General features: G+C 46.0%; 1 protein-coding gene across 1 annotated transcript in view; it reads right to left on the reverse strand.

Moving 5' to 3' along the window:
* Positions 1-12,579, reverse strand: part of LOC120033232 (unconventional myosin-X-like) — a 44,733-nt gene that overhangs the window by 7,575 nt on the left and 24,579 nt on the right. Inside the window, 15 exon segments of the mRNA XM_038979512.1 lie at positions 8-63; positions 172-265; positions 465-560; positions 667-771; positions 965-1,103; positions 1,273-1,396; positions 4,981-5,595; positions 5,730-5,981; positions 6,127-6,606; positions 6,734-6,851; positions 7,666-7,790; positions 10,435-10,515; positions 10,682-10,942; positions 11,266-11,358; positions 12,262-12,328. Coding sequence (XP_038835440.1) covers positions 8-63; positions 172-265; positions 465-560; positions 667-771; positions 965-1,103; positions 1,273-1,396; positions 4,981-5,595; positions 5,730-5,981; positions 6,127-6,606; positions 6,734-6,851; positions 7,666-7,790; positions 10,435-10,515; positions 10,682-10,942; positions 11,266-11,358; positions 12,262-12,328 — 2,706 coding nt within the window.

Here is a 12,579-nt window from a genome sequence, read left to right on the forward strand (position 1 = left end):
TTCATACCTGTCTGGGTTGTCAGAGGCACAGACTGAGTCAATCAGGCCCACATCCAGAGTTCCCTATAACATGACATGACGTACTCTGTTATTATGGTACAGTGTGTGTATAACATGTGTGGGTAATTATAACATGTGTATAACATGGTTAGAAGCTGTGTAGACTCTGACCACAGCGTTCTTGGGGTTGGCCTGTTCATGAGACATGTCCATCAGCTGCTCAGGAGTATACACATGAACCTTACTGAGGACGTTATACCACGCACTAGAGAGAGAGAGGGAGGGGGAGAGAGACGAGGGTAGAAAGAGAGATGAACATTTATATTATCGTTCTATTCATTGGCATCATGTCTCCCTTCTCTGTGAGGAAAACCACAGGTGGATCTGAATCCTATGGTTCTACGAGGTTGGTTATTAGAGACCATGGCCAAATACATAAGTCAAACACTTTGGTGTCTCCACACCTGGCGTCTTCTGGCGACTCAGCAAACACCTGGTACGTCCTCTCATCTGTCACGATGTTCAACGCATTTTCCTTCTCATGGTTGTTCACGATCTCCCTGCGAGGAACAGAGAGGAAAGGAAATACGTTTTGCTTTGTCAATGAGTTGCATTGTGGATAGGGCTTAAGACTAGAGCATTGCATTGTGGTTATTAGAGTCTTACTTGGCGGCGCGGATGTCGATGGTTCCCTTCAGTTTCTCCTCGCTGTCGTTGTCAAAGTACATCAGTTTGTGTTCCCTCAGAACAAACCATCGCATCTTCCAGTTCCTGCAGGGGGAGATAGGGTGTAGGGGTTAACACACACACACACACACACACACACACACACACACACACACACACACACACACACACACACACACACACACACACACACACACACACACACACACACACACACACACACACACCAAACACTCCCCTCTAATCCCCCTCTAAACAAACAGACACACACCCCAACCTGCGGGACAGAGTGGACAGTCCTCCTCCCTTCTTATGGAGCCAGCCAGACTTGAGGGACTCCTGTTTGGAGCGGAACCACATGAAGGTCTCATCCTTCAACACACACCACCGCCTGCGCCATGGAATCATCAGACCAGCTGAGAGGGACACACACACACACACACACACACACACACGTTCATTATGCCACTACAACCAGTTAAAGGGATGGGAGAGAAACATGGGCTGTGTGTAAGTGCTGTGTATGCGTGTGTGTGTTTGTATGTGTGTGTGTGTGTTTGTGCGTGTGTTTGTGTTTGTACTCACCCTTCATGTAGAGGTAGCTATGGAAGTACGGAGGTCCGTTCCCGTTGAGAAGAGTGACCCTGCCGTTGTGTACCTCCTCATCTGTGTCCAACAGCCCATCATGCTCATCATCACTCTCTATGTACTGGACAACACAAATATATACCTCAATATCTATCTATCTATCTATCTATCTATCTATCTATCTATCTATCTATCTATCTATCTATCTATCTATCTATCTATCTATCTATCTATCTATCTATCTATCTATCTATCTCTCTCTCTCTCTCTCTCTCTCTCTCTCTCTCTCTCTCTCTCTCTCTCTCTCTCTCTCTCTCTCTCTCTCTCTCTCTCTCTCTCTCTCTCTCTCTCTCTCTCTCTCTCTCTCTCTCTCTCTCTCTCTCTCTCTCTCTCTCTCTCTCTCTCTCTCTCTCTCTCTCTCTCTATCTATCTATCTATCTATCTATCTATCTATCTATCTATCTATACAGCAATATAACACACTAACACCATCATCACTCACTCTATACGTACTGGACACAGTTAGTTTATAAAATTATTATATACAGTCGGAAGTCGGAAGTTTACATGCACTTAGGTTGGAGTCATTAGAACTTGTTTTTCAACCACTCCACAAATGTCTTGTTAACAAACTATGGCAAGTCGATTAGGACATCTACTTTGTGAATGACACAAGTCATTTTTCCAACAATTGTTTACAGACAGAATATTTCACTTATATTTCACTGTATGACAATTCCAGTGGGTCAGAAGTTTACATACATTAAGTTGACTGTGCCTTTAAACAGCTTGGAAAATTCCAGAAAATTATGTCATGGCTTTAGAAGCTTCTGATAGGCTAATTGACATCATTTGAGTCAATTGGAGGTTTACCTGTGGATATATTTCAAGGCCTACCTTCAAACTCAGTGCCTCTTTGCCTGACATCATGGGAAAATCAAAAGAAATCAGCCAAGACCTCAGAAAAAAAATTGTAGACCTCCACAAGTCTGGTTCATCCTTGGGAGCAATTTCCAAATGCCTGAAGGTACCGCGTTCATCTGTACAAACAATAGTACACAAGTATAAACACCATGGGACCACGCAGCCATCATAACGCTCAGGAAGGAGACGCGTTCTGTCTCCTAGAAATGAACGTACTTTGGTGCGAAAAGCGCAAATCAATCCCAGAACAACAGCAAAGGACCTTTTGAAGATGCTCGAGGAAACAGGTACAAAAGTATCTATATCCACAGTAAAATTAGTCCTATATCGACATAACCTGAAAGGCCGCTCAGCAAGGAAGAAGCCACTGCTCCAAAACCGCCATAAAAAAACAGACTACGGTTTGCAACTGCACATCGGGACAAAGATCATACTTTTGTAGAAATGTCCTCTGGTGTGATGAAACAACAATAGAACTGTTTGGCCATAATGACCATCGTTATGTTTGGAGGAAAAAGGGGGAGGCTTGCAAGCCGAAGAACACCATCCCAACCGTGAAGCACGGGCGTGGCAACATCATGTTGTGGGGGTGCTTTGCTGCAAGAGGGACTGGTGCACTTCACAAAATAGATGGCATCATGAAGAAGGAAAAATATGTGGATATATTGAAGCAACATCTCAAGACATCAGTCAGGAAGTTAAAGCTTGGTCGCAAATGGGTCTTCCAAATGGACAATGACCCCAAGCATACTTCCAAAGTTGTAGCAAAATGGCTTAAGGACAACAAAGTCAACGTATTGGAGTGGCCATCACAAAGCCCTGACCTCAATCCTATTGAAAATTTGTGGGCAGAACTGAAAAAGCGTGTGCGAGCAAGGAGGCCTACAAACCTGACTCAGTTACACCAGCTCTGTCAGGGAATATGGGCCAAAATTCACCCAATTTATTGTGGGAAGCTTGTGGAAGGCTACCTAAAATGTTTGACCCAAGTTAAACAATTTAAAGGCAATGCTACTAAATACTAATTGAGTGTATGTAAACTTCTGACCCACTGGGAATGTGATGAAATAAATAAAAGCTGAAATAAATCATTCTCTCTACTATTATTCTGACATTTCACATTCTTAAATTAAAGTGGTGATCCTAACTGAGCTGAGACAGGGATTTTTTACTAAGATTAAATGTCAGGAATTGTGAAAAAAAGTTTAAATGTATTTGGCTAAGGTGTATGTAAACTTCCGACTTCAACTGTATGTATATACAGTATATATATATATATATATATATATATATATATATACACACATGTAACTGCCAAAATAAAGGAAACACTTTAGTAAATAAGGGATACAAAGTGTACTGAAAGCAGGTGCTTCCACACAGGTGTGGAATTAACATCCCATCATGCTTATGGTTACCGTAATTGCTGGACTATAAGCCGCTACTTTTTTCCCACGCTATGAACCTCGCGGTTTATACAATGACGCGGCTAATTTATGATTTTTTTTTTTTTCACAAGATTCACGCCGCCAAAAAACTGAGCTTCGTCACATAATGTGACGTAAATCGAGCGCGCTCAAACTTCCCATCACTTTGATTACGGTAGTCATTTTGTCACCCTCATCATGGCAAAGACACGGAGAAATGCATATGATGCAGCTTTCAAGTTGAAGGCGATCGATCTGGCTGTTGGAAAAGGAAATAGAGCTGCTGCACGGGAGCTTGGCCTTAATGAGTTGATGATAAGACGTTGGAAACAGCAGCGTGAGGAACTGTGCAAAAAGACAACAAACGCTTTCAGAGAAGAAAAGCAGATGGCTCGAACTAGAAAATGAGCTTGAAGACTGGGTCAACACACAGAGAGCAGACGGCCGAGGTGTTTCAACTGTGCAGATCCGACTGAAAGCCAAAACAATCGCCACCGCAATGAAGTTTGACTTTCTTGGTAGGCTACTGTTTACTGCAATTTTTTAAATTTTTGTTACAAGCCGTGTTTCGTTAAAGCCTATTTATTTTTGTTACAAGCCGTGTTTCGTTAAAGCCTATTTATTTTTGTTACAAGCCGTGTTTCGTTTAAAAGCCTATTTATTTTTGTTACAAGCCGTGTTTCGTTTAAAGGCTGTGTAAAGTTCATTTGTTTCAATGTACCGGTAGGCACTTGCGGCTTATAGACATGTGCGGTTTATTTATGTACAAAATACATATTTTAAAAAAATTCAGTGGGTACGGCTTATATTCAGGTGCGCTTAATAGTCCAGCAATTACGGTATGTATAAAATGGTTGGCAGACCCAGTTGCCCATTATTTTGGTGACCATGGCTAGAAGAAGAGATCTCAGTGACTTTGACAGAGGGGTGACTGTTGGGGCATGTTTGGCAGGAGCTTCAGTGACAAAGACTGCTCAAATTGCTGATGGTTCACGATATACCATGTCCGTCTCAGTCACCAGATCTCAACCAAATTGGACAATTATGGGAGAATCTGAAGCGGCGCCTGAGACAGAGTTTTCCACCACCATCAACAAAACACAAAATTATGGAATTTCTTGTGGAAGAATGGTGTCGCATTCCTCTAATAGAGTTCCAGACACTTGTCGAATCTATGCCAAGGTGGGTTGAAGCTGTTCTTTCTCGTGGTGCCCCAACGCCCTATTAAGACACTTTATGTTTGTGTTTCCTTTATTTTGGCAATTACATGTACGTCCAATATGCTTCATAAATATACACAGCAATAATGTGTGAATGTGTGTGTGTATGTGTGAATATGTGTGTGTGTACTAACTGAGTCAGAGCTGCCCCTGTATGACTCTATGCTGGCGTTGGTACACGTGGACTTCCTCAGAGCTTCTTCCTCTGTCATGGCCGCGCTGCCTCTGTTGCTATTCTGCCCGGATACGGAACCATCGTCTCCCGCGGTGACAGAGCCCTCCTCCTCGTCGTAATCTGATTCGCCGCTGTCGACCGGCATGCTGTAGATCGGCTCCTCCCCTTCTCCGAGGCTCAAGATACTCGTTGTCCTCCCTCCATCACCCTCTTTTATCTCCCCCTCTTTTCCTTTTCCCTCCCCCTCTCCAGGAGGCAGTGGTGGGGGGGGAGGTGGGAGAGGGGTGTCAGAGCCATCTCCAGCTGGTAAGGGGGGAGGCGGTGGAGGGACGGGAGTGGGTGAGGATGAATCGAGGGGAGGGGGAGGTGGTGTAGCAGTAGAACCCTCAGCGAAGGCGGGGGGAGGGGGCGGCAGGTGGGCAAACATATCCTGGTCCACGGCAGCGTCAGCCTCAGCTGGAGGAGGGAAGTCTGGGAGGAGAGGGACAGTGCACTCCTCCTCGGCATGGAAGCCCTCGTCCACCTCCTCCTCCTGGGTTCTGGCTGTGGCCATGCCTGGCCCCTCCTGGAGCCGCTGGAGGGCAGGGAGACAACGGGTTAGAATCAGGGCAGATAAGGCCAGATATGTTTTAAGCATATCCAACTTGACACAGGAGAGGGACACAGAAGAAGAACCTCAACACTCTTCAGGAAATACGGAACACCAACCTCTGCGCTGGCGCTAGCAGCGGTGGCTAAACTGGGATCCAGGCCTCCAAAGTCCAGGAGGTCGATTAGTTCTGTGGCCTTACGAGAGGCCTCCTTCTTCAGCCTCTTGATCTCTGCGTCCCGGCGTAGCCGGAGCTCCTGCCTGGAGGACTCACAGAGCTGGGAGACCCCATCCTCCCTCTGTTTCTGCAGGCGCTCGATCTCCAACTCTATACGCAAGATCTCCTCCATCTGACGGGCCTCTTCTTCCGTCTTTCCTTCCTTTTTCTGGAAAGAGAGAGAGGGAGGAGGGGGAAGGCGGAGGGAGGAAAGGGAGAGAGACACAATGGAGTGGAGAGGGAGAGAAAGAGAGGAAATTATAAAGAACGTCAGGTGTCATCTCATTTCTGACATGGACGAGCCCATTCCTATGATAGTCTATGGCCTCAGGACCAGACCATTTTCTAAAAGACGGGTGAGCAGAGAAAAGAGTAGAGAAGAGAAAGCTCACCTCAGAACCCTTTGCCTCTACTCCTCCCTCCTTCTCTCCTTCCACCTCTCCCTCCTTCTTCCCCTCGCCTGCATCCTCTCCCTTCTTCCTCTCCTCCTCCTCTCTCTTCTTCCTCTCCTCTCTGAGTTTGCGGCAGCTTGCACGGGCCACCTGTCCTCGTCTGTGTTTTTGGAGTACCCGCGTCGCCAAGCATCGCCGTAGAAACCATTTCCGTTGTATGTGGGTACGAAGGTACCCCTGGAGGGTGACGACGCTCCCCTTCACACGCTTAAAGTGCTTCCTGGCGGTGTAGGTGAGGATGTGAGCTCTGATGACCAAGCCTGCTTTACGGCGAACCTCGTCTCTCTCTTTCTCCAGACGCTGTTCCAGAGACTCCTTCATAAACACCTAGAGGTCAGAGGTGTGACATCAGGAGTGAGAGGTTGAGGGGTCATGTGGGCAGGGTGAAATGTCACTTCAACATCTGTTGGCATCCACAGGTGTCAAGTCCACTAAAGTTCTGCTACAGTCTTACCTTGGTCTTTCCCAGCTGCCACTCCTTCTTAGCACGGTCGTATTTGGTCAGCAGGTCTGTACTCCTCTTCTTATCATCCCCCGCTCCACTCACCTTCTCTTGCAGAATGATCTGATACCTGAGAGAGAGGAAGACAGGGGTGGAGAAAGAGGAAGTGAAAGAGTAAAGTTAAAACAAACAAAGTTTATTTACATACACTAGCCCAGAGAGAGAGAATTACAAAAAAGAGGCGCAGGGGGAAGAGGCAGACAGACACACACACACACACACACACACACACACACACACACACACACACACACACACACACACACACACACACACACACACACACACACACACACACACACACACACACACACACACACACTGACACAGACAGACACACACAGACAGACACACACACACACTGACACAGACAGACACACACACACACACACACACACACACACACACACACACACACACACACACACACACACACACACACACACACACACACACACACACACGGACACAGACAGACACACACACACACACACACACACACACACACACACACACACACACACACACACACACACACACACACACACACACAGACAGACAGACACACACACACACACTGACACAGACAGACACACACACACACACACACACACACAGACAGACACACACACACACTGACACAGACATACACACACACACACACACACACACACACACACACACACACACACACACACACACACACACACACACACACACACACACACACAGACAGACAGACACAAACTGACACAGACAGACAGACAGACAGACAGACAGACAGACAGACAGACAGACAGACAGACAGACAGACAGACAGACAGACAGACAGACAGACAGACAGACAGACAGACAGACAGACAGACGCAGGCACGCACACTGACCGGCTGAAGAAGTCTTTGAAGGTCCTGCGGACAGGGAAGCCGGCCCGGCGGATCTTAACGGTTTCTAACATTCCAGAATACCTCAGCTGGTTCAGAACCACTTCCGGGTCAAACACACTAGGGTTCTAAACGGGTCACAGGTCAGAGGTGTTTGGTTACAATAAGTTGTTCTGATATACATTTGTGTCACCCTATGTTCAAGGAGTTTGATGTCTGGTAAAGAGTGTCTTACCCCACACAAATGTACACCATATACACTTCTGGTCAAAAGTTTTAGAACACCTACTCATTCAATGGTTTTTCTTAATTTTGACTATTTTCTACATTGTAGAATAATAGTGAAGACATCAAAACTATGAAATAACACATATGGAATCATGTAGTAACCAAAAAAGTGTTAAACAAATCAGCCTGGAGGTGTGTTGGGTCATTGTCCTGTTGAAAAACAAATGATAGTCCCACTAAGCCCAAACAAGATGGGATGGTGTATCACTGCAGAATGCTGTGGTAGCCATGCTGGTTAAGTGTGCCTTAAATTCTAAATAAATCACAAACAGTGCCACCAGCAAAGCAACCCCACACCATCACACCTCCTCCTCCATGCTTTACGGAGGGAAATACACATGCAGAGATCACCCATTCACCCCCACCGCGTCTCACAAAGACATGCCGGTTGAAACCAAAGATCTCCAATTTGGACTCCAGACCAAAGGACAAATTTCCACCGGTCTAATGTCCATTGCTCGTGTTTCTTGGCCCAAGCAAGTCTCTTCTTCTTCTTCTTAGTTTCCTTTAGTAGTTGTTTCTTTGCAGCAATTCGACCATGAAGGCCTGATTCACGCAGTCTCCTCTGAACAGTTGATGTTGAGATGTGTCTGTTACTTAAACTCTGTGAAGCATTTATTTGGGCTGCAATTTCTGAGGCTGGTAAATCGAACTTATCCTCTGCAGCAGAGGTAACTCTGGGTCTTCCTTTCCTGTGGCGGTTCTCATGAGACCTAGTTTCATCATAGCGCTTGATGGTTTTTTCGACTGCACTTGAAGAAACGTTCAAAGTTCTTGAAATTTTCCGTATTGACTGACCTTCATGTCATAAAGTAATGATGGACTATCGTTTGTTTTTGCTTATTTGAGCTGTTCTTGCCATAATATGGTATTTTACCAAATAGGGCTATCTTCTGAATACTCCCTACCTTGTCACAACACTGATTGGCTCAAATGCATTAAGAAGGAAATAGATTCCACAAATTAACTTTAAAAAATGCACAAATGTTAATTGAAATGCATTCCAGGTGACTACCTCATGAAGCTGGTTGAGAGAATGTCAAGAGTGTATAAAGCTGTCATCAAGGCTAAGGGTGGCTATTTGAAGAATCTCAAATATAAAATATATTTCAATTTTTTTTGGTTACTACATGATTCCATATGTGCTATTTCATAGTTTTGATATCTTCACTATTATTATACAATGTAGAAAATAGTAAAAATAAAGATAAACCCTTGAATGAGTAGGTGTTCTAAACATTTGACCGGTCGTGTATACAAAAGTACGTGGACACTCCTTCAAATAAGTGGATTCAGCTAGTTCAAGCCACTCCTGTTGCTAACAGGTGTATACAATCGAGCACACAGCCATGCAATCTCCATAGACAAACCTTGACACTAGAATGACCTTACTGAAGAGCTCAGTGACTTTCAACGTGGCACCATCATAGGATGCCATCTTTTCAAAAAGTCAGTTCGTCAAATGTCAGCCCTGCTAGAGCTGCCCCGTTCAACTGTAAGTGCTGTTATTGTGATGTGGAAATGTCTAGGAGCAACAACGGCTCAGCCGCGAAGTGGTAGGCCACACAAGCTCACAGAACGGGACCGCAGAGTGCTGAAGCGTGTAAAAATCGTCTGTCCTCGGTTGCAACACCAACTACCAAGTTCCAAACTGCCTCTGGAAGCAACATCAGCACAATAACTGGTCGTCAGGAGCTTCATGAAATGGGCTTCGATGGCCGAGCAGCCGCACACAAGCCTAAGATCACCATGCGCAATGCCAAGCATCGGCTGGAGTGGTGTATTGCTCGCCGCCATTGGACTCTGGAGCAGTGGAAACGTGTTCTCTGGAGTGATGAATCACGCTTCACCATCTGGCAGTCCAACTGACAAATCTGGGTTTGGCGGCTGCCAGGAGAACGCTACCTGCCTGAATGCATAGTGCCAAATGTAAAGTTAGGTAGAGGAGGAATAATGGACTGGGGCTGTGGAAATCTTAATGCTCCAGCATACAATGACATTCTAGACAATTCTGTGCTTCCAACTTTGTTTGGAGAAAGCCCTTTCCTATTTCAGCATGACAATGCCCCCGTGCACAAAGCAAGGTCCATATAGAAATGGTTTGTCAAGATCTGTGTGGAAGAACTTGACTGGCCCACACAGAGCCCTGACCTCAACCCCATCGAAAACCTTTGGGAGGAATTGGAACGCCGACTGCGAGCCAGGCCTAATCGCCCAACATCAGTGCCGTACCTCACTAATGCTCTTGTGGCTGAATGGAAGCAAGTCCCCGCAGTAATGTTCCAACATCTAGTGGAGGCTGTTATAGCAGCAAAGAGGGGACCAACTTCATATTAACGCCCATGATTTTGGAATGAGATATACGACGAGTAGGTGTCCACATACTTTTGGTCATGTAGTTTATGTAAAGTGATAGGTAGGACTTTTGGGGTTAATATAGATATGTAGTGTGAAAGACATAGATATGTAATAGATAATGCTAACCTTCTCGTTGTTGGGTTTGATGCAGCGCACAAAAAAAGGGTTGGACACACTCAGAGTTCCCATGAGGGAATGGAGAGAGTCCTGAGAGATAGACACAGAGAATCAGTACACACACACACACACACACACACACACACACACACACACACACACACACACACACACACACACACACACACACACACACACACACACACACACACACACACACACACACACAAATACACACACACACAACTTCTCTCACCCTAAACTGTGAGCTGACGGTAGGCTTGCGTCTGGCTGTTCCCATCTTCAGAGTCTCCTCACTGTTCCTGCTGCCCACTCGCTCAAACAGATCATAGATGAAGTCCAGTCTGCTCTCCTTCAGCATGTTGAGGATGTCGTCTCTGAATGTATCTCTGTTCTTCTCCAGAACCCCGGTGACATCATACAGAACCTCTCCAGCATAGTGCCTGATGCCAAACTGATGGTCAGCCAGTCGAGGCTTCACATAGTAAGGGTTTGTCTGCAGAGGGAGAAGGAGACAAGTTATATCCCACCATATTAATGAATGTCACATAGTAGCATGGGTATGTGTGTCACAGGAGGCTGGTGAGGGGAGGACGGCGCATAATAATGGTGGAATAGAGTGAATGGATTGCTATCAAACTATGTGTTTGATGAGTGTTATACCATTACGTACACTCTGTTCCAGCCATTACTATGAGCCAATCCTCCCCAATGAAGGTGCCACCAGTCACCTGTGGTGTTTGTGTGTGTGTGTGTGTGTGTTATGTTGGGTGGGGCGGGGTTGTTTGTGTGGGTCTGTGTGTGTACTGTATGACTCACAGAGTGCCTGCTGTGTAGTTTCTCCAGCAGTGTGAAGTCTGTCCCTTTGGGGAAGCGACTCTCCTCGTTGACCAACGCTAGCATCCCAAGTTTCTGGCAGAGACACACAACCAAAACATCAGATTAAATCTACTTCCCATGAACATTACATCAGCCTCAGTGTTGGGCTGAATCCTAAATAGCACCCTATTCCCTATATAGTGCACTCTTTTTGGCCAGAGCCCCAAGGGCCCAAGTAATGGACTAAATAGGGTATACAGATGTAGGATCTTAATTTGGTCACCCTGTAGTAGGAGAACTTTCTTGCAAAACTTGACATTTTAAACTTGTAGTGTATTTGAGATTTCTTTTCTCCACACCCTTTTTTCTCCCCAATTTTGTGGTATCCAATTACAGTCTTACAGTCTAGTTACAGTCTTGTCTCATCGCTGCAACTCCCGTACGGACTTGGAAGAGGCGAAGGTCGAGAGCCATGCATCCTCCGAAACACAACCCAACCAAGCCGCACTGCTTCTTGACACAATGCCCATCCAACCCGGAAGCCAGCCCCACCAATGTGTCGGAGGAAACACCGTACACCTGGCGACCATGTCAGAGTGCACTGCGCCCGGCCCGCCACAGGAGTCGCTAGTGCGCGATGAGACAAGGATATCCCTGCCGGCCAAACCCTCCCTAACCCAGACGACGCTGGACCAATTGTGCGCCGCCCCATGGGCCTCCCGGTCGCGGCCGGCTGCAACAGAGCCTGGACTCGAACCCAGAATCTCTAGTGGCACATAGAGAGGGAGTCCAGCGATGCAGTGCCTTAGACCACTGCGCCACTCGGGAGGCCTGTATTTGAGATTTAAAAAGGCTTCTGAAGTTTGTAAATTTCACTTTAAAATGTCATCAGACTTGATTTTCCCATATAATAATTCACATAATAATAATCCACTGGCTCAAATTAATATCCTACATCTGTAGAATGCCATTTGGGAGACAACTTTGGTCTCTTACCTTCTCTATGAGGTCCAGACACTCAGCGTTATCCATCCAGTCTATGGCTTCCCACTGGACTCCCTCTCTATGGACACACAGCGTTATCACAGGTAGAGCCCAACGTTGTTTCTGTCTCAGAATGTGTGTTGTATCTCAGCGTGTGTGTTTCTGTGTGTATATCTCAGTGTGTGTGTGTGTATCTCTCTCTGTGTGTGTGTGTGTGTGTGTGTGTGTTGTCATTACTGTCCTGTGAGGATCACAATGGGTAAGATCAGCTTGGCAATGATTGACAATAACCAGACCTTCTCTCACCCACAGAAAAGGGGAGGAGGTTAC

Source organism: Salvelinus namaycush, chromosome 40 (genome assembly GCF_016432855.1).
Source record: "Salvelinus namaycush isolate Seneca chromosome 40, SaNama_1.0, whole genome shotgun sequence".
Lineage (NCBI taxonomy): Eukaryota > Metazoa > Chordata > Actinopteri > Salmoniformes > Salmonidae > Salvelinus > Salvelinus namaycush.